At 39.8% G+C, this 27,308-nt stretch overlaps 1 protein-coding gene across 5 annotated transcripts; it reads right to left on the minus strand.

The window, feature by feature from the left end:
- Positions 1 to 143: 143 nt before the first annotated feature.
- Positions 144 to 26,034, minus strand: LOC123762686 (uncharacterized). 5 transcript variants are annotated; one of them, XM_045749371.2, is made up of 4 exons: positions 25,924 to 26,034; positions 23,794 to 24,001; positions 6,488 to 6,597; positions 144 to 6,393 (listed from the first exon to the last, which is right to left on the minus strand). In XM_045749371.2, exons 2-4 carry the CDS (start codon positions 23,839 to 23,841, stop codon positions 6,027 to 6,029), a joined length of 525 nt encoding a protein of 174 aa, XP_045605327.1. In that variant the 5' UTR covers positions 23,842 to 24,001; positions 25,924 to 26,034; the 3' UTR covers positions 144 to 6,026. The 5 variants fall into 5 exon arrangements, with proteins under 5 accessions (XP_045605327.1, XP_045605328.1, XP_045605326.1 ...); XM_045749372.2 differs by having other exon boundaries at positions 25,857 to 25,929; XM_045749370.2 differs by lacking the exon at positions 25,924 to 26,034 and adding an exon at positions 25,672 to 25,786.
- Between the last annotated feature and the right edge of the window lie 1,274 nt (positions 26,035 to 27,308).

Below are 27,308 nucleotides of genomic sequence, written 5' to 3' on the forward strand. Positions count from 1 at the left end.
GCCTGTCTTTTGTCCTGCTCAATGACTGAAATAACCATTGAAATTGTAGCAACTACTAAAAAAATTGTGATGGCAAACTTGCAGCAAATGATGTAACGATTCCTGATTATATTTAGTATAAAGGGCTCAATAACATTACCATGTCAAAAATTATTTTTTAATTAACATTAAAAAAATTCCTGACAAAATAGAATATATTATAAAATTAAATCAATGATTCATAAAGGATAACAATCACTTTCTAACTTCAACAGTATAAAAACTTTAAAAACAAATTGCATTACTTGGATGAATTTAAAATACGGTAACAATAGAAACTCGTCTGTTGGGTAATTTCTGGGCATAGCAATCCAAAGAAGTGATGATAATGTAACTTGAATACTGAAAGCAATAAATGGCACTATGTATTATACTAAAAAAATCATAGGTTCAAATCAAAACATGTAAATATATCACATTTTCAATTCAAAAATACTTTTGGTAATGTCTAGCACTCATCCTCTGGTGATGATACATGGGCATAATAAACTGCCATTTAATATATTTCATAGTTTAGTTGCATAGTAACAATTACAGTGCAATGAGTAAACATAAAATAGACAAGCATATGCTTCAAAACAGCTTGGTGGATCACTAATATCTTGTCCATCTTGCACTAAAAATACTGTATGGTAATAGAAATTAAGCTTTACCAACTAAAAGGTTAGACATGGAATACAGTATTATAACACTACAATATACACACTGATGATATTGCAATAAAATTCCTTGTGAAATATATATACAAAGGATAAAGAATCAATTCAAATGAAAGGGACAAAGTCCAAATCTAATGTATCATAATTTGTCGTTGTCTGTACAATAACCAGGTATTACCAACTTGAAAATAAGGATTACAGTATAGGCTTCTTTTTTTTTTTTACAAATGTATGTATATTGCACAATAATTCATAAACCCTTTAGAAAGATTAAAATACTGTATACTGTCTAAATAAACAAAACTTGCCTTAAGAGTTGCACTTGACCCAAGATGCCTAATGTTAAACCATAAATTGCACAAATATTAGCATGGCACCATCCATGTTCATTATAATAAACTAAAAAATTACTTTATAAAAAAGTACTGTAATTGCATTTAAGTACATGAAATTATTTCATATATTTTTACACATTTAGTCATAAATAAGTACTCATTTTCTGCAATAATTACAGGTGGCCTGAAATTTCTGCAGTGTTGAATGATGCAGATTCGGAGTCAAGCATGCAAGTACCACGTTACAGAATTACAAGAGTGAATCTTCTATAGCATGTATACATTATGCTAATCCTTCACACCCTACATTCTTGTGATCTACAAGATTTTTTAGTTGTATTTATGCATTACTGCACATCCCAAGCATTGGATTGTATTATGTACAGTACTAAATTTGTGGATGGAATATTGTGTGACCATTAAATATCCATACTAAAATAGATGTTTTGAGAATGGAAAAAGTTACGTTTTGGAATTCGTTGGTACTGAACCCTATTTTTCCCCCCACATACAGTACTGTGCTGCACCTTTAACCTAGTGGGCATCGTTGGCTGAAAGTGGCCAACTTGACACACTGTTTATAGTATGTCATGTCGGTCACTTTCAACCAGTTGTCCCTACTGGGATATTTTATTAAACTTTTTCAGAAGTATAACCACTGAACAAATATTGGGCCACCTTAAATGTACAATGTGGTGAAGTACATTGTACATTACTGTACATTTAAGTAATGGTGAATCCACCATTACTTAACGTACAGTATGGTGAAAATTTACTTGTCACAGCTAACACCTTCATATACAGTACTGTACAGGGGCTTTGAAAATGCTTGCGATTCATCTAGTGGTACATAATAGTGTACTACTTACTGTTTTATCAGAAAGCATAATACATCAGGGATACAAAGTCCATGAAGAAAAACTGATTTACTATGAGGATCATCCTTAAGGAGCTTTACACGTTATTATTCAGTAATGTTCTAAGACTTGAAATAAGAAACACTAAAGGAAATGTATTGTTATTATTCAGTAATGTTCTAAGACCTGAAATAAGAAACACTAAAGGAAATGTATTTCATACAGTACTTCAAAGACATCTAGAATTATCTGAACATTAAAATTAGTTGTTAACACTAACAACAGTATAAACTACTATATCTGGAAATGGCATGACTATTGCTGTATAATACTTTGAAAGAAAAATCAGGCTCTTGCATTCCCCCATAGTAACTTTTGTTCCTGGTAACACTAAATGATCACAAGACAGTTAATCAACAGGACACATGAAAAGACACTGCTCCTCTCTGCTTCAACACAAACACCGCCATCCTTCGCTACTGTGCACTGTTGAGAAGGTAGCAGCTGGAGTGATCTGTTTATCGGTGCATCTATAGTACAGGGCTACTGTTACCACAGTGCAAAAACTTAAAGTTCAATTCCGTGATAACCACTTGTTCGCCAAGACTAAAATACTGGAGAAAATCTCCAATACTGGCAATATTCACCATCCAAGAAGGCAAAGGCAGTGTTAAACAGTACAGTACTACTATTCTCCAGCGACAAGGACCTCTACAAACCATTCTCCACACCAACTCAGACCGCCCTGCTTGCTGCCAACCTTGCACTCGCTCTACTACGGCTCTATCTGGCAGATAGGACCATATTTGCCAGACGCATCAACTCATGGATTACCATCCAAAAAAACGATGGAATCCTCACCAACATCAACTATCAGAACCTGGCACTGACTGCAGTCGCAGCTAAACTCATTGCCAGTGGCTTCTGCAACGGTACAGCTTCTGCAGCGACCCTTACCACTGAAAATGGCCTTACATGCTATAGAATTGCAATGGCACCCGCCTTCATGAAGAAAAGGTACACAGAGCTGAGGCAGTGTTTTAAGTGCTACCCGTGTATGCACTTCACCAAGAAATGCACACGGCAATAGGGAAATGCAGTATTTACACCCAGGACCACACTACACATGTTGAGCTGTACGGCCAACCACCAATGCTGCTTACTTTGCAATGGCGAGAAAACTGCCATGTCACCTGATTGCCCCTACAGACAGGAGGATCTTAAAATGGTGGCGAGTGCAGCCTCCAACACTCCTCGCCTGGCCAATTGGCAATCAGAAGCATTCCCTGCCCTGCCCGGCAGTACACTTCAAGAAGCAGCTACCTCACCACCGTCTGGCCCCTGGGCAGTGGTTGTGACCCACACCCAACCGACTTCACTACCACCAGCAAAGTCTGCAGCCACCACCACCACCACCTTGCTTTCTGTACTCCTCCACCTTGCTAACAAAATGACTGATGATCTCCTTCCCACTCTGGCAATGGCACCTGCAGCCTCACCCACAGCGTCCCATGTTCCTGCAACAGGTCCTTCATCACTGACCCTAGTATTTCATCCCACTGCAAGACCGCCCACTCCAACAACTGAGGAACCTACCTACAGCTAATCCTGCAATTGAGCCAGCAACCCTGCCAATATCTAATCAGGAAGAGTCCTACTCTACAATCAACTCTGATGCCTCGGTGGACGTCATCAGCACACTTCCACAACTGCTGACATGACAGCAAATACTCTCCACATCTTGTTCAGACTACATCAAGGCCACCCCCCCCCCCCCCATCAACTTCATATGGACACGAGATGGCTGGTGGATGGAAACAATAATGGCCGCAAGCAAGTGCAATTACACTTTGGAGCTAAAGGACAAGAATGTCCAGAGATTACAACAAGAGTTACAAGGAGGACAAGAAACTGGGTTTACCCCTTAAGTGGTATGTAAAAGCAGAGACAATTCACTGGTTGCGGCACTACTGTACTATACCAAGAACTCTTCAACCTGATGTGCTACAAATGTTACCCAAACAGTAACCTCTCCAGTAACCAGCCAAATACACAGTACAAAAACAGAAGAAAATGTAATAATCAGGCACCCGACACCACCAAGAAGGAAGCTGGCCAACACAGAAGAGCAAAACCTCCTGTATGACATCTGCCGCAAGACGTCATATAACCTTCAAATGCCTACATATTATCGTCAGCAAGCTCTAATCCAAGGTGGCTGGGCCACCGCCTTAACTTTCCCCCTCCACCTCACATCCCATTCAGCGCATCCTCATCCATTCTTCCAATCCCTTCTTACCAGCTCTATGGTCATGGGATTCAACAGTCTCAACACTAAATACTGAACACTTGTCATATCTTTTATTACAACATGTATACACAGTTAGTGACCCAAATGAATATATGTAAACTATCGTTATCAGTTTTCAGTTAAGCCTGGTATTTCAAGATAATTGTTGAGATTCAGTTCTAAATCATTCATTTATATAACATTATTTGCTTATCTAAAAGTTTCTAGTATCGCTGCATTTTAGAGATACTGCAATTCATTTAAGTGAATATTCCTGCAATTCACTATCTGCTCCAATATATGATTCAAGCTTGCAATGATCACTTGGATTTAAGAATGGATTTCTTATGACAAAATAATTATAACTTTGTTGAACATTTGAAAAATTAAAATTATATAGTACTGTCAAATATTCTTGCATAGTTTCTCATTACAGTACATATAATTTTCTTATACTTAACATTCATGAAATTGGCAGGTGCAGATAAAAATGTAAACTTTGTCTGATAAAATGACAAAACAGTAATGGTTATCAAGACCTGAGCAACAAACCAAATGCAAGCATGTGCTGTATTGCAGACTTAAAAATTACATATTCTGATTGCTAACTTATGGAATGTATGGAGACCAACTAAATTCATTCATTGATATCCAACCCTGCTGGTTATTTGATATCACAGCTCTGACAATGCTTTGGACTCGCCAATGAAACATGCAAATAAACTGCAGTTAAGTATGATTGTAGAATTACTTCTTATCTGCACATGGCTGCTGATTCTACCAAGGTTAGACCCTGACATGAGTAAGAACCAGTCTGGTGTGCAGAGAACATTTTCAGAAATTTATTAGTAGGTGACCATTTACATGCAAGTGATATAACAACTGTTATTAGGGCACAAGAGAAAAGTAAACACTCTGGCCTGAGGATCAAATAATAACAAAGGGATAAAGTGAGCCCTGATATTTAAGATTGGAGACAGACAAAAACAAAAAAATCTCCTTGTTTATTGCAGAAGTTCATTGAAAACCAACCAACGAGACAAAATTGAAGATCACAAGAATTTTTAGGAAACAATGTTCATCCCATCGCTAAAGTGAGCTAATCAAAGTTTTGGACCCAGTGCAATTCTCAAATCCGAGGCTCATTCTGCAGTTTATGAAGAAGACAGGCCCCTAGTTTTTTATCTACCCCATCTTTTTTTCACAAGAATTGCCATGCAATTCTTATGATAAAATGTACAAGAAATATACCTAGTTAAACAATTCTTTGTTCTTAATTGTTTCATTTGTTAAGTGTGCTAATGTGTGTTCTACAGTTACATTCTCATTACAGTCACAATGGTAACCTGACCATAAAACACCTTTAAAGATGGAATATTAAAACCAATGACTAAAAATAAATTGCAAACATATGAGCTCACCAACATAACTGGATATAAACACCAAGTAGAAAATATTCCTATATACTGTGTACTTAATATAAAACAGAACATTATGACTGAGCAATACAGTAGTATGGAATACAAATGATTTGATTTGTAATCTAAAATGCGCATATGGAGAGCATTTTAAAAGTCTAGTTACTCTAAACATTATTTAAACCACAGAAAGCACTTGCAAGGCAAATATTTCATTTCCCTTTCAAATAACCATCTTGAAAGGAATGGCTTAGTTGAAACTTGATGGGAAATTCATAGTTTATATTTCAAAATCACAAGCACCTGTGTCAATCACTACAAAAAATACACTACAATCATGGGAGCTAGCCGTATTGGTTTAAGAATACATAGAATTAATGCATTCATTACAATTTCTTGTAACTTTATTTTTACTATTTTAAAAAGCACTATTTTATATTTTCTCCATTCTTCCCATATGTATTTTCAAGACTTTTCTTAAAATCAGTAAATGACTGATCTAGCTTTGGTTCCATCATATCTTTTAATTCCTGTACAAAACCATCAACTTTCTCAGCACCTCTTACCTTTTCCTTTAAGTATTCACTCTCGTTCGTGTGTTTAGTTAAACAATCATTAACATCTGGTAACTTGGTCTCATCATCAGAAATATAAATCTCAAAAAGGTTTGACAAATCCATCCCTTTTGTTTTCAGCCAAAACTGATACCTTCTAGCATCATTTGTCATTCCTTCTGCTCTGACATCTATATCTATAATGTCTTTATCTTCCGAATATTTCGAACCTCGAAGAAATCTGAAATAGAAGAAAAAGCATAGGGACAATTACTTGCATTACAAGGTTACATAAAACTCTGCAAGTGTTCCCATTACAATGATGTAAAACTTACTTAAAGAATGCCTCCTGTCCTCTTGGAGGTAGATGAATAAATTTGTTTGTATTGCGCCATGCAAACAATTCTTCCTTATCGGTAGGCACGCCACGCTGTTTCTGTTGAACCTGAAAAAATCAATCTATTAAATCAGGAAAATACAATGATACTTTCTACAAAGAGGAACATGCATTTTGCAGTCCAAGGAACAAAACATCTAATGCAGTACCACATGTTTTGTCTTTTGTGTTGTATTTTGTTGAACCGTGTAGACATAAATCACTACACATAGATTACTGTGCGCATTTATGTACTAACTTACCTGTGCTTACAAGACAAATTTCAGCTGCTGGGCCCGTCAGTCAGTCATTTGCCTATTGCCATGTCTCCTGACCCTCTTACTGCATATTATAACAACTCTTGAACCCCAACCCCAAGTGTGATTGGAGTTCAATCCAATGTTGTAAAGTAACTGGCAAATAAACTATGCCTACCACTGAAACTCAATTTCAGAAACTCTCTGGAACATGATAAAATCCCTCAACATTGGTATTCAGTACACACTGCCAGGTACCTCAAGCAAAATGAGTTTCTTCAATATGTGATGAACTCTTAGAACTACACCCCATTTAATTTCAACCTGATTTTTATTATTTCATGCTACTCTATTTTTGTTAAAATATTTCCTTCCATTGACTTCGTGTGTACTTGTACGCTGACTAATAACAAGCCATTATCAAAAGGCATCAAACCTACTAGACTATTGATCACCGTCTGTGACACAGACGGTGTCACCGCAAAGTAAACAATGTTGTTGTTGTTGTTATAGATTCAGCTACTCGAACAAGTTCCAAGTAGCACGGACTATGGTGAGCCCGTAGTGGACTTACCTGGCCCAGGAGCGGTGCTGTAAAAAAAAAAAAAAAAAAAAAAAAAAAGTAAACAAGCAAAAGGGGTCTAAATATCTCGGCAGGAGGAGGAAGGCAATTTAATAGTACAGTATTGTACTAATTTTGTTATCCGCAATTCCTAGCCATCTATCTTTTCAACGGTTGTGTTATGAATAACCGGGTAGCAGCATTACGAATAAGGAATGGCCAATAACCATTTAGAAAGCTCATTTATGCTTTAATTTAATACGATATTCAAAATAATGAACAGAAATATTACTAACGAAAAAACAAAGCAAAACGCTAAGACATCTCTATACAATGACATGTAAATTACATGACAGCTTCAATTTGTTGTTGTCTTTTTTTCTTACTTTCCTAGCTCATGCGGCTATTTACATTCAAACCTTGTACCACTTGGGCGACAGAAACAGAACTCAATCTCACCAACTGTGCCAGACATTGTCTGGTGTTGTCAATTAATACATGGCTCTCGTTATCCATGTGTCACCTTGCACACCACGCCTCCCCAACGTGTTCTGGCGCACTATACGCTGGTACGCACCCGAGAACACCCCCCCCCCCTTACACACGATGAGGCCCCACTCCTGCCACTCCCATACAATGAGAGACTTAAGTCTCAATAAACACTTGAACATTGAGACATTTCTCTAATTAACATAGGTATTTATACAAAGTTCATTTGTTTTCATTATTTATAATAAATAATATATTTTATGTTAACACATATGGAGGTACAATGATACACTTGTTAGTGTGCGTTACGCTCAACCCGATTTTTTCGTCCATACGCTATAGACATGTATACTAGACAATTAAAAAACAACAATATTCTAATTTAAAGCTTACAGTCTATAAGAAAGAATTTTACAATAATAATAAACATGGCGATTTCTAGATACACGGGTGAAGGAACCCTGGCCCTATTGATTTGAACCGGCCCATTCGCCAAGTGGAGCCCCCCCATAGAGGGGTTAAAGGAGGGGGTTCCACTAATTTCCTTTTCCATAACATATTTGTTAATTACTTTCTTTGGAAATATCGTGGAGTATTACACGTTTATTGTGTTTGACAATCACTTTACCAAATCCTTGTAAATAAAAACTTTTCCCATAATTTCATCTTATGGTTCCAGACTTATGATTCATAGTACAGTCGGGTGCGTTCTCGACTCATAATCGGGAACTCTGGGTTTGATTCCCGGTCGGGACAGAAGTGGTTGGGCACTTTTCCTTTCACCTAGCAGGAAATATGTACCTTGGAGTTTGGCAGTGTTGCAGGGTTGCATCCTGGGGAAACGTCGGCAGTTTGACCTTAAAGGAGGAACTCGATATAAGCCTAAAGTACACGTGTTTCATGTCCCCGACGTTATTTCTGACTTATGGGACCCGCTTTACTGTAGATTATCTATAGAAATTTGCCTATTTTTTGGTAATAAACTTAGGCCTACGCATACGAACATGTAACACTCCCGTTACCCTTAGCTATACCAGTTTAAGAGGTTACAGAATTATTGCAAAAAGTTATAGCTACATTTACCTAGTATCCCTGTATCGCAAGATGGAATGTCATCCACAGAATGCAAGTTGGGATTTTAATAGCCTACACTTCAAATGGTATTACATAGTTTTCCCGGCTTAATGCCTTTTTTTTTTTTTTTTTACTTTGTACGTGATATGTCTGTCACTGACAATCCTGCATTCCCCAGAGTTCAATCCTCTCCCACAAAACGTAAAACAGAGTCCCGATCTTGTTGAAATTATTGTCACTCGCATTGAAAATGCACTAGAAAAGACGCTGAACCAACTCCTAACTAATTTTTTTTACCCAAGTAAACCAACCCATCCCTGAGCAACCCGTTCTCGCACCTTCGTATAGTCAATATTGACTTATTAAATGCGTGTATATGTGACATTCTAAACATACTAGTTTACCTTGAAAAGCTTCATAGAAAACACCGACCTTACCTAACCTTCTTAGTATGTTAAGATAAGCATGTTATTGCTTCGTAATTACAATTACTTAACCTATTATAGGTATAGGTTATGTTTAGTATGTCACATATGCACGTATTTAATAAGTCAATATTGACTGTAAGAAAGTGCGAGAACGGGTTGCCCTAAGGCTGACCCAACAGACACCCCCCCACCCAATCGACATCTACAGACAATGACATCCGCCCTAACACAGCTACCATTGCTGGAAGCCCAGCGTTTGAACTGATACTGGAAAACCACCTAAATGACTTTGCAGCACGCCTTACCAAAATTACTCCCCAGGCTAATTTGCCACAAACTCGAACCACCGGCACCAAGAGTAAGAAAACCCCAGTTGTACAAACCCCCCAACGACCTGGCACTTTGACTGAAAAAACACACAAACCACACACTCCCACGCCACATTCTCCAACGACCCCCATATTCAACACGGTGTACTAATGGCACGTCAAAGAAAACTGATGTAATCACATCTCAGATTGATTGATTGATGAAGATGAAGCAACCCAAAAGGTGGCACGGGCATGAATAGCCCGTAAGTGGTGGCCATTTTAAGCCATTACCAGTATCAAGAGCTGATACTGAAGATCTGTGGAGGTGCGAATGCACCCTGCATGACGGGAGATGTCTCCCTTGTGAATGTGTTAAGATGAAGATGAAGCCACCCAAAAGGTGGCACGGGCATGAATAGCTCGTAAGTGGTGGCCCTTTTGAGCCATTACCAGTATCAATAGATGATACTGGAGATCTGTGGAGGTGCGACTGCACCCAGCGTGACGGGAGATGTCTCCCGGACCAAATGGTGACCAGATGACATCTCAGACGTAAAAATCCTTTATTAATACAACACAACCCATCTTACCATAACCCAACCTACCCCAAAGTACTTAATGTACTCTAACTTACCCTACCATAATCTACCCTAACCTATCTGAATTGCGACTAATTCCCACACCTACTTCGACTCATAATCTCAGTCTGTTGACTAAACCATACACTTTTCATAAAACAGCAACAATGATACCACCATTAACACAACTCTTCATCTTTGCCATTTCAATTTAGAGATAACACCATCAATGGTGTCCAAAATATGTGTAAGTACTTCATTCATAATGATGTGCTGCCCGCAAAGTATCCAAAATTTGCTAACTGTAGGTAATGCATGCACATGACTGTAAAGCTGCCGCCCAGTTGGGAGGGTGTGCAGTAAGACTAGTAACTGTGTGACTCACCGTAGATGTAAAGTGCCCTGAATAGTGACTGTTGAGCCTCTTCCCAATAATCACTTGTCATACAAAAGATTATTGATGCAAACAAGCCTGAATGGTCCCCAGGACTATATAAGATTATTGATGTGTGTATTTGTATAGGTGATTAAATGTGTATATGTACATGTATGTACATAAGAACAAAGGTAACTGCAGAAGATCTATTGGCCCATACGAGGCTACATGCATGAGTATGTGTGTACATGTATATATAACTCTAATAATTGTGTAACTAGCGTCAAAAAATATTATTTGCTTAGCTAAACGAACTAGAGGGTTCAGTTCCTGAACTGATTATGTGCCTCTGTAATCCTTTACACCACCGCCCACGAGATGGGTATGGGGTGCATAATAAATTAAGAAATTGAATTCCCATCCTTTCCATTCGTAGTTTATTTTCTTATTATCCGTACACCAATAGAAGACATCGATAACTTCCAATCTCTGCCAAATTATGAACATTGATGCGCCACTGTGAGTGAGTCTTCTTTTAACATCACTAGTCAGGCGTCAGGAGGAAAAACCCTTCATGCAAACTCCACGTATTGCGAAGATCAACTATATAGATATCGTTTAGTAAGTTAGTGACTGAAATAGTTGCTAGAGCTAGTATCTCATTCCATTTGGTCTGTAATTAGACTAAGGGGGGGGGGGGGGGGGGGGGGGGGGGGTCCCGGCTGTGCCTACATTTCTCCCTCCCAACTCCCTGAAAACTCTTTCAAAACCCCCTTTCCTGACTTCTCCAACTTTCTCTGACAACTCTCCCACCCTCCATCTAACACACATGTTTGTTGTTTAAGATTCAGCTACTCGGAACAAAAGGTTCCATGCAGCACGGGTTATGGTGAGCCCGTAGTGGACTTACCTGGCACAGGAGTGGGGGGTCTAACACACAGATTGATTGATTGATGAAGATTAAGCCACCCAAAAGGTGGCACGGGCATGAATAGCCCGTAAGTGGTGGCCCTTTTGAGCCATTACCAGTATCAATAGATGATACTGGAGATCTGTGGAGGTGCGACTGCACCCTACGTGACGGGATATGTCTCCCGTCTAACACACAGTTGTTATAGATTCAGCTACTCTGAACAAGTTCCAAGTAGCACGGGCTATGGTGAGCCCGTAACTTACCTGGCACAGGAGCGGGGCAAGTAGCACGGGCTATGTTGAGCCCGTAGAGGACTTACCTGGCACAGGAGCGGTGCTGTGTGTGTGGCTAACACACAGATTGATTGATGAAGATTAAGCCATCCAAAAGGTGGCACGGGCATGAATAGCCCGTAAGTGGTGGCCCTTTTGAGCCATTACCAGTATCAATAGATGATACTGGAGACTAATAAACAGTCCTGCTCTCCCCTTTATACCACCTCTCCACTTTCTCTCCTTCCCTTTCTTCAATCATCCCTCCCTTCCACCCCCAATCTCTTGCAGTTAATACCATCCCTTGCTCATTGGTTAAATGCTTGTAAATCCAGCAGCTTGTCCCATGTGAAGGTAAAGGTGTTTTTGAATGAAAAGCATTTACACGTGACAACATATACATATTACGTTCAAATATTTCTCTATCAGCCAAACTACGCACAAAATTATAAAATATTGTAGAACATCAATATTTACATTTCAAAATAAAATATCATTGCACATTAAAATTTATGAAAATGTCTTTGTAAATAGTATTAGGATGGAATATCGTTAGCCAACTAACTACTAATAGTTAACCTAATAGATCGCATAGTTATTGGAAATTACTAGACTGTCAAAATTGGGGCGTTTTATTGCCAATTAAGGCACAGTAATATTAACCTTTTCTTAACCATCAGCCTAGCAACACATCCTCAGGTTATGCTTGTCCAAGCTGCCGCTAATCTTAAAGACACATTCATGAATTTTAACCTACTGTGCATTTAAAATATTTCGTTAATATAAAGAAAAAAATATATATATATATATATACTGTATTATAATTTTATGTATGGTTAGGATTGTTAGGTTTGGTGTTTAGATTAAATTTTTAATTGCAGTACTGTATTTGAATTTGCAGTATGTCGATGAATTATTTACAGAGGTGCAATTTGAAGCATTGACAAAAATTGAATGTCAACAAATGTGGGTCATGCGGACAGTGCTTTTCATTCGTCGACAGGGCTTTGACACGTGGCTTAACAACCATTTGACCATTGTTTATGACGACGGACAGTAGTCTCGATAGGTTAGGCAAGTTGAAATAAATAAGCAGAAATCAGAAATTTTATACGGGTTGTCGGGAAACCCATATAAAAATACGCTTTTTTTGACAATACGGGAAACCCTATTATTAGAAAAAAGTTTTGGTAATGAAGAAAAGTGCTCAGTGGCTCCAACTTATGGAGTTAGATCAGGAAGTTTAATGAGATACAGCTGATCCCTGGAAATATAAAAATTATGCAAAAGTGTAATGTTTGTCTGGTTGATACCTGGTTGATGGGGTTCTGGTAGTTGTTCTACTCCCCAAGCCCGGCCCGAGGCCAGGCTTGACTTGTGAAAGTTTGCTCCACCAGGCTGTTGCTTGGAGCGGCCCACATACCCACCACAGCCCGGTTGGTCCGGCACTCCTTGGAGGATACTAGATAGTTTCCTCCAAGGAAACTCCATCTTTCTAGTGGAAGATGTCCGCGGTTGTTCCGGCAATATTTCTTATGCTCACTGGGAGTATGTTGAACAACCGTGGACCTCTGATGTTTATAGTTCTCTCTAATTGTGCCTATGGCACCCCAGCTCTTCACTGGTTCTATTCTGCATTTTCTTTTTATAAGTTTATTTTATTTATTTTATGTCTATTTTTATAAGAAGAAAATCCGTGTCTCTTTATTGCGTAAACATACACAAATATGTATTAGGCCATTTATGGTATAAAAAAACTGCACATAAGTCATAGATATTAAATGTAAAAAATATCACTTTCTTTCATTGTATCTTTCATAAAATATATAGCATCACAAAAAGTAAATACTGCCATATTCCTTCAATCATCTACACCAGCAATCCACAGTTTTATATGGCTTGTTGCTGTAGTCACCTAGTTGTGCTTGCAGGGGTTGAGCTCTGGCTCTTTGGGCCCGCCACTCAACTGTAAATCAATCGACTGATCCCCCCCCCCCCTCCGCCGCGCGCGCGCGCACGCACACAAAACTGGGAACTGAAAACAAAAGGCTGGCATTCCGAAAGGGAAACTATGAGGAGATAAGGAAATTCCTAACATATATAACATGGGAAACAGAGCTCAGAGGAAAGACGGTCCAAGACATGATAGACTACATCACGCAGAAGTGTAAGGAGGCAGCAAAAGTTTGTCCCGGCCCAAAAGGAAAACAACGAATTGCAGATGAAAAACCCATGGTTTAATCAGAGATGTAAGCTAGCTAAGCAGCAAAGTAAAAGGGCGTGAAGAAACTATATAAATAACAGGGCACTTGAGAGCAGAGAAAGATACCAGAATGCCAGGAATGAATATGTCAGGTTGAGAAGAAAGGCAGAAGGTCAATACAAAAATGACATCGCAAGCATGGCAAAGACCCAACCTAAATTGCTGTACAGCCACATCAGGAGAAAAACAACAGTAAAGGAACAGGTAATGAAATTGAGGATAGGGGCAGACAGATTCACTACAAACGACAAGGAACAGAACAAGAAATTCCAGGAGGTATTCATATTAGAGCAAGGGGAAGTTCCAGAGATAAGGCCACATAGGGCCTCTTGCTTGGGTCTGGGTCTACAATGGTGGACACTGAAGCGCTCTCTCCGAGTGTGGATCTCCCTACTTTGTCTTCAAGCTTGCTCTGATATTTATTTGGTAACCAAGAAGCTAATTCCCACCTACATGAGATAGCCTGAGGCTATCTTGCTACTAAACAATGGACAGGTGGCTGCTCTTCATGGAAGGGAGCAAGGCAAGCTGGCACAGGTGACCCACAATTATCCAACGAGTGAGTCATGGTATCTGACTTGTCATTAGTGTGTGGTCTCTATGACCTGACTTTTGGGTCAAAGTGCAATTTTGCACACTGAAGATATGAGTTACCATTGTCTAATGTCAGGATGTCTGGTGCCTGCAATTCCCTCTCATGCTAGACTCAACAAATGTTAATATGTAACTAAAAATCACTTACAGTGTTACAGAGAGGTGAGGGGGGGAGGAGAGGGGAAGGTGGGGAAAGAGAGAGGAAGGTGAGAAAGAGAGAGGAAGGTGAGAAAGAGAGAGGAAGGTGAGAAAGAGAGAGGAAGGTGAGAAAAGAGAGAGGAAGGTGGGGAAAGAGAGAGGAAGGTGGGGAAAGAGAGAGGAAGGTGGGGAAAGAGAGAGGAAGGTGGGGAAAGAGAGAGGAAGGTGGGGAAAGAGAGAGGAAGGTGGGGAAAGAGAGAGGAAGGTGGGGAAAGAGAGAGGAAGGGGAGAAAGAGAGAGGAAGGGGAGAAAGAGAGAGGAAGGGGAGAAAGAGAGGAAGGGGAGAAAGAGAGAGGAAGGGGAGAAAGAGAGAGGAAGGGGAGAAAGAGAGAGGAAGGGGAGAAAGAGAGAGGAAGGGGAGAAAAAGAAAAAGAGAGAGGGAAGACAAACTCAGGTTCACCTGGGCACCCCATCTAGTTACAGTACTGTATACATAAAAATGGAGAGAACAAAAGCCGACTTATTTTAAAAACTTCATGAAAAAACTAAAGATATAAATGTTGTATCAGCAGTATTCAAATGAGATGGTGCCTCATACTGTATTTAAAAAATGTAGCCTCCCTCTGGCCTGTATCAGAGGTATTCATAAATTTTTAATGGTTTCATAGGTTATTTCACTATAATAAAGGTCACCAATTGTTTGTCTTTTCCAATGGCAAAATACAAAAGATTCATTAATCCAAATGCTGTAGTCTCAAATTGTAAATGGATGTACATCACTTCATACACGAGGTGGTTATCTTGAGGTTATCTTGAGGTGATTTCGGGACTTCAGATTTTTTGTAACCAACTCGTCTCGTGATAATGTGTGATGCATATGTAATGTTTATGTACAAAACAACCAAAAAGTCACTGGTTTGATTCATGTGCCAGGACAGAGACATTTAGGAAAGTTTCTTTCACCCTGATTCCTCTGTTCACTTAGCAATAAATATGTACCCTGGAGTTTGCAATTGTTGTGGGTTGCATTCTGTGGAGGCCATACATAGGGCATGCCTGGAGAGGGTTCTGGGAGTTCTTCTACTCCCCCGAGCCCAGTTTGAGGCCAGGCTCGACTTATGATAACTTGATCCAACAGGTCGCTGCTTGGAGCAGTCCGCAAGCCCACATATCCACTACAGCCTGGTTGGTTCAGCACTTCTTGCAAGAACTTATCTAAGTGCCTCTTGAATACAACCACCTTTGTTCCAGCAATATTTCTAATGCTTGCTAGGAGGGTGTTGAACAGCTTTGGACCACTAATGTTCAGTGTTCTCTGATTGTGCCTCTGGCACCTCTACTCTTCACTGGTTCTAGTGTATTCTGCATTTCCTTCCATATCTTTTGTTCTAGTATGTATTATTCTACTGTGCAAATTTGGGACCTGGCCTTCATATACTGTATATATTATTTGATACCTTTCTCATCTCCTTTCCAAAGAGTACCTTTTGAGATCTTTGAGACAGTCCCAATAATTTAGATGTTTTATTATTTCTATGCATGCCGTATGTGTTCTCTGTATTCCCGCAAATTCAGAGATCTCTCCTGCTCTGAAAAAGGAAGCGAGTACCGAGCAATACTCAAGACAGGACAGCACCAGTGATTTAAATAATATTAGCATTGCTGTGGAGTCTCTGGATTTGAAGAGTCTCATAATCCATCCTATCATTTTCCTGGCCGCTACTGTACTATATTTGCTCGGTTATATTCACTAAATGTCAGGTCGTCAGGCATCATAATTCCCAGATCTTTTGCATGTTACTTTCCTTCTATGAGTAGGTCTGATTGTGTCCTTTACCCCTGTGTTTCGCTTAAGTTCCTCGTTTCCATCATACCTAAGTACTGTGCCTGGAACATGTCACCATTAAACATCATGTTTTCAGTTACCCAATCAAAGACTTTACTAATATCTGCTTGCAGTTTTTCAGTGTTTTCTACAAAGGAAATTTTCATGCTGATTTTTTTACCATCTGCAAAGGATGACACAAAGCTGTGACTCATATTTTTGTCTATATCTGGGATAGGAATGAGAAATGGCAGTGGTGCAAGGACTGTGCCCTGGGGTACAGTTTTTCACTGCACTTGGACTTGATCTTATTTGAATGACCGTCACTCTCTGTATTCTGTTTGACAAAGTTGAAAATTCAACACCCCACTTTACCCGTTATTCCTATTGATCTCGTTTTATGGGCTATCACTCCATGGTCACATTTGTCAAATGCCTTTGCAAAGTTTGTGCATACATCATCTACACTTTGCCTTTCTTCTAAGGCTTTTGTGATTTTGTCAGTGGTTGAGAAACTGACAAACAGGATCTTCCCACTCTAAATCCATGTTATCCTGGGTTGTGTAGTTCATTATTTTCTATAAAACTATAAATTTGATTCCTAATCACTCTTTTAAAAAACTTATTATGTGATGATAGTGCAACTGGTCTATAATTTTTTGCCAAAGCTTTACTACTTACTACCCATGTGGAGAGAAGCTATATCTTCTGATTTAGGTGCTGCTGGTATCTCCCCTGTCTCCAGGCACTTTTTCCATAATTACATTGAGCATTCACACTATTGGTACTTTACATTTCTTTATGAATATTGAATTCCATGAGTTTCCTGTTCCTGACACTAGAAAACTAAAATACAATACAGCTTTTAAATTTAGCTTTTATAGATGAAATAACCTGTGTGTGTGAACTAGGGGTAAGTGCATGGACCTGTTGTCAATTTCGCTCTCAAAGTCTTCCAAGTTTGTGTTAATACACGTGTATCAGTTACTATATTACCTGCAAATTGCCTGTCATTCATAAAGAAGCTGTCTGGATCTTCAACTTTCATGTTTATTGAGGTGCTAAACATAGCCTCATACTGGCTTCTTAGAATTTCACTAAGATCTTTGTTCTCCTCTATGTACGTACTTTCAGTTGTAATTTATAATCCAATACCGGTGGTTTTTGATTTTGCATATGTGAACAAATATTTTGGATTTTTCTTTATCTCTTGCATAGCTTTCTGTTTGTATGATCACTTCAACTTCTGCTCTATTTCTTCGATCTCCTTGTTCAGATTTATTTTCCTTTCTTGTGATAGTCGTGTATGTTTCAGCATTTTCCATGTTTTTTTTCCTTCTCCTGTATAGTCATCTGCATTCTTTTTCTAGAGTGGTCCTCTTTCTAACCCTCCTCACAGGCACATGCTTCAAACAGATCTTGTATGCTTCAGCTATCAGTTGAGCTATTTCCTGTGTGGAAATTTTGTTGCTCAAGACTGTCTTCCTAGTAGCTAGGCTATTGGGATTTGAATAAGCTGAACAGGCTTCCTGTTCCTGACACTAGAAAACTAAAATACAATACAGCTTTTAAATTTAGCTTTTACAGATGAAATAACATGTGTGTGAAGCATTTGGATACCATAGCTAATCAATGCTAACCCACCCTAACAATATACTGTAATAGTATATTTTTTAAAATTAGAAAATGAGCTGTGTGTGAAGTGTCTATGTACAATATCAATAATTCTATAGACCTATAAAACAGAACTCAACATTGATATGACAGGTGTAAATAATTGATATGCATAGGTTCAAACCCTCATCAAGGGTCCTGTAGATTTGTTCTTTGATACATCACGTTAATGTGATTTCTCTGTATGGAATAATAATATTATAATTTATACAAAATACATACATATTACATTACACATAATTGAAACTGCATTAAAATATTTTGTTATAGTGTCACTAATCATGAACAATATTTTGGGCAAATCTTAAAACTAACTGAAACACCCAGCCTTTGGTCAGCTTTTTCAGATATAGTCGGCAAGATCGTTAGAGGGTGACAAATGACCTTTATATGACCCCCTAGGTATTGTGCAACTAGATATAAGTCACTTCATACCCAAGATGGTTCACCAATGGATTAAAAAAAACATAATCCATTCCACCTAAGCTAATACTGCCAAACCTAATGATATATATTTGGATTTAACAATTAAGGAGAGCTTGGTTGAAACACTCGTGTATGATTTGACCATAAGTGCAACCTTTGTTTGTGCCATCGTACAACCTGGTGATGTCATAGCCCCCAAACCACCAACAGCAACGTGTGAAGAATATTATATAATGTAGAGCAACACAATCATTACAAAATATAATTATAATTTATAACAGTAATAATTTATGTATGACATGACCAAGTATGCATTGTAATAGTCAAAAGGCACCAAACCTGAAAGACTATATTTAGCACCAGGATGGAGCAACCAGTGTTTGAAACGCACTTAATCTGAATATAAGCAATGTCTCTTACCTAGCATATCCAGTCTTGGTAGACTTCATAGTTTGGTTCACATTTTCGGGAACAGGAAGCCTGCTAGGCCTATCGAGGTCCAATTAGGACTATTATTGAACTTCCCCAAGATGCAACCCACAATTTTCAAATGTAGATATGATAGAGCCTAGTAGGCTCAGGAATCTGTACATCAGTTGCTTGACGGTTGAGAGGCTTGACCAAAGAGCCAGAGCTCAACCCCCGCAAGCACAACTAGGCGAGTACAATAATTGCTTAACTCTAGACTACCTATTTACTGCTAGGTGAACAGTGGCATTAGGTGTAAGGAAACGTGCCCAAGGCACCGGAATGGAACCCGGAACTGGCTGCCCAGACCATTGTACTACAAAAATTTTGTATTAACTGGAACATTAAGCTGGTCATACCTTCTTGTTATCACTCTTGAACAAGCCTTTCAATGTGGTAGAAAGCTTATCTGCCATGATAACCGACTGGCAACCCTGAACACCCTCCCCTCTATACGCTGGTTTGTTTACTGAAGCCTGTTGTACTTGTCACAAATGCGTTCGCGCGCTCGCGGACACAAAATGTTAACCATTTGTATTTTTTTTAATTAAATTCGTAAAACTGGTAATGTTTTTATTACTATTAAATAAAAATTAAAATAAATCTAGCATGAAGGGGTTAGTGGAGACGTTTGTGTGTGTTTGGAAATAAAGTAAGAGCTGGGCAACGCGTCTGCTGGGACGTATCTGGCTATGCTTATGCTGATGGATCTGTTCAAATGGCAACAGGTCGCACTGCAGCAGCCTGTAGAATATACAAAGACAAAACATATGTACACAGACTACTAGTGTGAGCCTCAATAACTATCTTATTCCCACACATGCAGAATTAGCTGCACTACAACTGGCCACTGAAGAACAGTGGAGTAATTTTGTGATTCAAAGTCAGCTCTTCAGGCCCTAAAAAAACCAACATACAAAATAGACACTGGGAATGTTGTAACATCCATTATAAACAACATTATTAATGCAAAGAGCAAGAGTTTCAGAGTCATTTGTATGGATACCATATCACATAGGTGTTGTCCAGCATGACGACACAGACATGGCAGCTAAAACTGCATGTGATAAGCCTGAAGTAGAGTTGGATATGGACATTCCAAACTCTGCTGTAAAAGCCGCAATATTTTAGAAAATTAGGGAAGGCAGCAGAGCAGTCACTGACACACAAATGCCAGAAAGTACAAGTATAAAGAGCTATGCCATGTTTAGAACGGAGAATTATACGTACGGGCAGCATAAAACATCCACTAGACTGTAACATTGTAATTGCCAAAATTAGGCTGGGATATCGATATCTATGGCAGGTGGCTGCAGGTAATGAATCCCCCCAATGGGGAACATTCCAATTGTAAACTATGTGAATAAGAGCTGGGACATACTCTCGAACACTATATCTGTGATTGCCCTGTTATAAGTGACTTCAGACCAAATGGTATGAGGTCTCGCTTCATACAGATCGGCGTTCAATCCCCGACCGTCCAAGTGGTTGGGCACCATTCCTTTCCCCTGTCCCATCCTAACTCCTTATCCTGATCCCTTCCAAGTGCTAAATAGTCATAATGGCTTGGTGCTGTCTCCTGATAGTTCCATTCCATTCTGTAATTACTTCATACACTCAGGAAGATATTGATATTGGTATTGATATTGGAAGATATTCTTGTGCTGTATCCAGATTTAGCTAGTGAGGGCTAATAGATCAGCCTTACATTTTATGTTTTCACCTGATTTTTAGTCATAGTTGATTTGTTTTTGTTTTGAGGCTGTTATTTTCTCCCCTGATTCCATGTATGACTCCTGTGAGATGGGAGTAATAGTTGAACCTATAGCTAGTTCTTGATGCAGGCGATGAGTCACAATAACGTGGCTGAAGTATGTTGACCAGACCACACACTAGAAGTTGAAGGGACGACGACGTTTCGGTCCGTCCTGGACCATTCTCAAGTCGATTGAGAATGAGAATGAGTCAAGTCAATCGACTTGAGAATGGTCCAGGACGGACCGAAACGTCGTCGTCCCTTCAACTTCTAGTGTGTGGTCTGGTCAGCTAGTTCTTGAGCTACACTGTGCAATATCTCATAGAATAGGTTAGCAGCACATTGCTGTGTATACCTAATTTTGCTAATTAAAAAAATCTGGCAACGTTCCCGAAACTCCAGTGTGAGATAGGTTTTGTGAAAGAAAACATGCATTCCCTTGAATATTATAGTGGGGAAGGTCCTATATTAACTGACTTTCGACCTCCTGGGTTGAGATATGCTGGACTATTGTCTGAATATTGGAACACTGCGTTCCAATAACTGTCATTTGGGCTTGTCAGGTCATTCTATAACACAGAATGCGTGTCTGTCTGTCCAAAGTTATAGGCCAGACGCATAGAGGCTAGCCTCAACCAAATTTGCACGGTGAATGGACTGGAGTACGGGACGGACATAGACTGGTCGGGATAGGCCCAAGTTGATTCTTTAAACAAATATTAGCATTTATAAATCCCCCTTGCGATTTTCATGGAGTCAAATGTGAAATATATGGTGTGATTCCTCTAAGAGTTTTTAGTGATAGTAATAATATACTCTGAGAGACCCACACGGATGTTTCAATACTTTTTAATACATTTCACGAGAAGGGGAAAGGAAGGTGGAGGACGAAGGAGGGGGAAGGCTTCGTCTCCCATTCCTCTTCTCTCAGGAAATTGATTTCAGAATTGAGAGAATTTCTCTCTCTTGATCCCCTCTCAAGACCAAGGGGCTGGGAATGAATGGGAGCTTCCCTCAGGAAGCCCGTAACAGCTCTCTAACTCCCAGGTACCTATCTACTGCTAGGTAACAGGGCATCAGGGTGCAAGAAACTCTGCCCATTTTGTTTCTCGCCAGCGCCGGGAATCGAACCCCGGTTCACAGGATTACGTGTCCAGTGTGCGATCCACTCAACCACCAGAGCCCGTGTACTCACCTAGTTGTGTCTGCAGGATCGAGCATTGACTCTTGGATCCCGCCTTTCGAGCATCGGTTGTTTACAGCAATAACTCCGGTCCTATTTCCCTATCATACCTGGTTTTAAAATTATGAATAATATTTGCTGCCACAACCTGTTCCTTAAGTGCATTTCATTTTCCCACTACTCTCACGCTACTCTCCTAATATCCCTGTGACTCATCTGAGTTTCCAGCTTCCACCCATGTCCCCTCGTTCTGTTATTATTCCGTGTGAACATTTCGTCTATGTCCACTCTGTCAATCCCTCTGAGTATTTTATACGTTCCTATCATGTCCCCCGTCTCCCTTCTTCTTTCTAGTGTCGTAAGGCACAGTTCCCTCAAGCGCTCCTCATACCCCATCCCTCGTAGCTCTGGGACGAGTCTCGTTGCAAACCTCTGAACCTTTTCCAGTTTCTTTATATGCTTCTTCAGATGGGGACTCCATGATGAGGCGGCATACCCTAAGACTGGCCTCATGTAGGCAGTGTAAAGCGCCCTAAATGCCTCCTTACTTAGGTTTCTGAATGATGTTCTAACTTTTGCCAGTGTAGAGTACGCTGCTGTCGTTATCCTATTTATATGTGCCTCAGGAGATAGATTAGGTGTTACGCCCACACCCAGGTCTCTTTCTCGCGTCGTCACAGGTAGGCTGTTCCCCTTCATTGTGTACTGTCCCTTTTGGTCTCCTATCTCCTAGTCCCATTTCCATAACTTTACATTTGCTCGTGTTGAATTCCAGTAGCCATTTCTTTGACCATCTCTGCAACCTGTTCAGGTCCTCTTGGAGGATCCTGCAATCCTCATCTGTCACAACTCTTCTCATCAACTTTGCGTCATCCGCAAACATCGACATGTAGGACTCTACGCCTGCAAACATGTCGTTAACATATACTAGAAATAGAATTGGTCCCAGCACCGATCCTTGTGGTACTCCACTTGTTACTGTTCGTGTGTGTGTGTGTGTGTGTGTGTGTGTGTGTGTGTGCGTGCGTGCGTGCGTGCGTGCGTGCGTGCGTGCGTGCGTGTTCCACAGATTCCCATACATACTTGGAATCACCGACGTTCTGGTGATTCCCAGACACCTGCCTTAACCCACATGGCCACGATAGAACAAAACCAGGATACGAACCCAGGTCAAATCGCTCGCGAAGCGCAGGGAGAGTGTCTTACCACTGCGTCACGGGGAGAAGGGGGGAGGGGAAAAGAGAAGATATATCAGGGGAAAGCGCCAAGCCATTACGACTATATAACACTTGGAAGGGGGGTTGTAATGGGACGGGGGAAGAAATGGTGCCCAGCCACTTGGGTGGTCGGGGATTGAACGCCGACCTGCATGAAGCGAAACCGTCGCTCTACCGTCCACGGGGACTGCTTTAAATATACACAGCAGGTATTATGAAGGTATGTTCACTCACGGGATGAGTGACGTTGCCCAATAAATTCATCTTTCCGGATAAAATCCGGATAAAATTAAAATCATAAAGCACCTATCAAATCCACTTAACCAAATGTGAACAGTGCTTACACCCAAGCACCACCAAACATACACGTCAATGTTCTTAACACCTAATAAAAATAGTTTATTGTTGAATCGTACGGCGTAGTTCATCCAGACGTTAAGAAAACTGGAACTTCAACTCACCACCAACTGAGGTTGTAACCTGGTGTGTCTGCTGGTGTTCTGCCCCATGATGGCTCGCCCGGAGCATGTCCTCTGGGATCATATGGTGCTCTCCATCAACGCTCAAAAGGCGTCATCCACGCTTAATGTTCTCCGTGCTCACAAGTGTCTTTCATTCTCTTAATATATCTTGATGCATATATCACATTTTCTCTTATGTGTTCTTATGCTGTTGGAAATAAAATAAATTTGAAACATAACTCGTAACTTGTGTTATAGGAGTAAACATACATCTATGACACAGATGAGAATATTACAAACCACATCATCAAATTCGCAGACAAAATAGCTTTTGATTGGACTCTGTACCTTTCACACAGACTACGGAAGCACTACGGGTCATATATCAAAGTTTACTAATTAAAATAATAATATACAGGTGAAGGCATGTTACTAATTATAAAAGAAACTGAAGGTATCGTCGCTGGCCAACAGAGGTGTGTGAGGGTCTTGGCCTCGGGGTGTGGCTGACCTACACCATCCCGTTTTCGGTCACACCAGCCAGTTCTCGTAAGCGTTCCTAGCCGCCAAGGAACTGTCCTACTAATTTGCCTTATCCTAACCTACCAGAGGACCCACGAACAGAAAACGGAACATTATGTCAATTCCGCGAGCCGCTACTATTATCTTGGTTCGATACTTTTTGGTCTTTTTGCAAAGTATACTTCACAATGCAACGTGTTGAACCACGTGGACGGGTTGTTCACACTCCCCATTACACACAGAAATCACAATAGCATTCATACCTCTGTGTGTAATGAAGTAAGGGCGAAGAGGTACAACGGCCTATTGACATAGTTCGAGTGCATGAGGGAATTGTGTAAAATCCTGGTTTGTCTCTCGGAGAGGCTGCAGGATCCAAGTAAGTTCAGTAAAACTTCTAGTTGCAATTATTTTACCTTGTCGTAGCTCAGTCGATTAAGGCAGCGTCTGGGATGCTCTAGGACGTAGGTTCGAATCCTCGTCACGGCCCTTGTGGATTTGTTGACACCCCAATCCTCGCGCCCACCCCACACCCCCATCATCGTCATCTGTAGACGCTGATGAGTAAGTACATTTGAGCGTGACGCAGCAGACGATATTCACGTCACTGGGCCAGTTAACCTATAGTTCTAGCCAGCAACTGGATGGGTGACCGCGACCAGCCTAAAGCCTTGTCTGGCTAGGGGGGGGGGGTTAAATGCTGGCTATGTCGGCATTTATGTCATCGCTACTCTTTAACACACCCAACCTGACAGCGATAAAACATATATATGGTGTGTATGAGGTGTAACGTCACTATGCTATCTTTTTCATGCCGGTACAGGTTTTAGATCATATTGGAAATCCAGGTCCGATTAGCATCACTTCACCCAATGCGAATGTATTTTCATCTAAAAAGGAATATTCCATCACTAAATTTGCGATCATTAGGCACTTTAAGTGCACTTTGTTTATCAAGTAGCAAAGTTTTTCATTGCGTTGCCTTGACCTGTAGCAGTAACTGATTTTCAAGCATGAAACTTTAAGTTTTAGAATAAATGCTGGAACAAGTGGGACGAGGCTTTCACATACTGGTATGTTATTGTTAATTATATATCAAATGCGTTGCGTTTTTTACATTAAATTATAGAAACTAAATATTAAATGTTTAGAAAGACTTGCATATACGTGAGAAAACGTTAGCGATGCACCGCTCACGGATAAAAGATACATAAACATTGCAATGAGGAGCAACTTGCGATCTATTTTTAGCTTCTTGCATCTCTCAGTTATGTTTCACCACATTTCACATTATTGCGCGTGTATTTACACCTCCGCGCGCCCACACACTCCCAAATGCACCTCTCTCTCACCAACCTACGAATATAACCACAGTCAAAATTCCAAGACTTCCAGCACACTATTTCACTGGTGCGACTCGGGCCCTGAAGAAAGTACAAACATTCTCAAGGTTAGTGTTCACGACTGAGTCTTGTCTCGTTGCTCCTTACTGCAACCTGTACACACGGGTCTCGTTATCACATCAACTTGTTTCACTTAACTGTAAGACAGTTTTTTTTGGTGAAATTCCCTTGAAATCACGAATGAAACTTAGCGAGATGCCTTTACCATTGATTTCCATGGAGCAGTGATGGTGAGCTGGCTGGGTCGGGCTGCGGGAATCGCGCGCACACGCTCATTCTCTCATTCACTCATTATCGTACTTTTCTCTAAATATTGCGTTGGGCGTAACTAAACAAAAACTACAAGTTTATAAATGTATAGAAAACAGTGTATGGAGTTAATTACCTGGAGTAATAAATAAGAAAGGTGAAATCAAAATTAAACGTTTTATGTTTTTTGCAATCTAGAAAACATTTGCTTTTGTGTAAACTAATTTAAGGTTAATGGTGAACGAACATCTTAGCACAGTCATGCACAGTTGACAATTCGTGCATTTTTTGTAGATAACATTGTAGGTTCAATAAATATGCATATCATTGAAGTACATAAATACTTATTTAGTGAATAAGAGTGTAGTGTATAGAGATTAGTTCAGTTAGTTTATCATTAGATCTTTACCCCTCTAGTGCCCCTTGGTAGAAAGGTTACAGACATCACACACTATTCGTTCAGCTAGTACAGTTGCAGTAGTCATGAACTAGTTACAGGTTTCTAACAAATACATCAACATTCTATCGTGGTTAGTTTTTTTCAGGTGAGGGTTCCATGCTAAGGATGCATATTTAAAAATTGGTCTTACCTTTGTTGTGTATAGGGTCTGGAAAGTACCTTAGTCCAAGTTTCTGAAGGATACACGGACGTTAGCCAGTATGCCATGTTTACTGTTTTTATTCTGCTAATATGGACTTCTGGCATCACGTTGAGGCTGTGTCCACTCTCACTTCTTTCTCCTTTTCTGAGTGAAGAATCTGTCTTCCCTTCATCCTATACTGCTGTACTGGTCTTGCACTCCTGTTCCAGTCCTCATACCTTTGAATTTGGCTGGGTTAAAGCCTAGCAGCCATTTTTTTCAGACCACTTCCTGAGTATGTCTAAATCCGTTTGAAGTGCATCACAATTACTGTCCTGATTCTTCTTACTAGTTTTGCATCATCTGCGCAGATTGAAATGAAGGGGCTAATGTCCTGTCAGGTCATTGGCATATTAGAAACAGGATGAGCCCTGGAACCGATCCTTATGGTACTTATTATATATATATATTATATATATATATATATATATATATATATATATATATATATATATATATATAATATATATATATATATATATATATATATATATATATATATATATATATATATATACACACACACACACACACACACACACACAAGAAGGTACATTGGGATTGAGAGGATACATAGCATAGTAATTACATTCTTGTAAAGCCACAAGTACGCGCAGAGTTTCGGGCAGGTCCTTAATCTAAGAAAATTTTAAGTAGGTAAATACTTGCAAAATTTATAAAAATGATAAAAGTTACATAG

This window comes from Procambarus clarkii, chromosome 27 (assembly GCF_040958095.1).
Source record: "Procambarus clarkii isolate CNS0578487 chromosome 27, FALCON_Pclarkii_2.0, whole genome shotgun sequence".
Lineage (NCBI taxonomy): Eukaryota > Metazoa > Arthropoda > Malacostraca > Decapoda > Cambaridae > Procambarus > Procambarus clarkii.

Excerpts from the sequence above, each read along its gene's own strand:
- LOC123762686 (XM_045749369.2), bottom strand. The coding sequence starts at position 19,592 with ATGGCAGATAAGCTTTCTACCACATTGAAAGGCTTGTTCAAGAGTGAT. Across the intron at positions 6,598-19,535 it reads TCAAGAGTGATAACAAGAAG|GTTCAACAGAAACAGCGTGG; the intron begins GTATGACCAGCT and ends TGATTTTTTCAG. Across the intron at positions 6,394-6,487 it reads GGACAGGAGGCATTCTTTAA|ATTTCTTCGAGGTTCGAAAT; the intron begins GTAAGTTTTACA and ends CTTCTATTTCAG.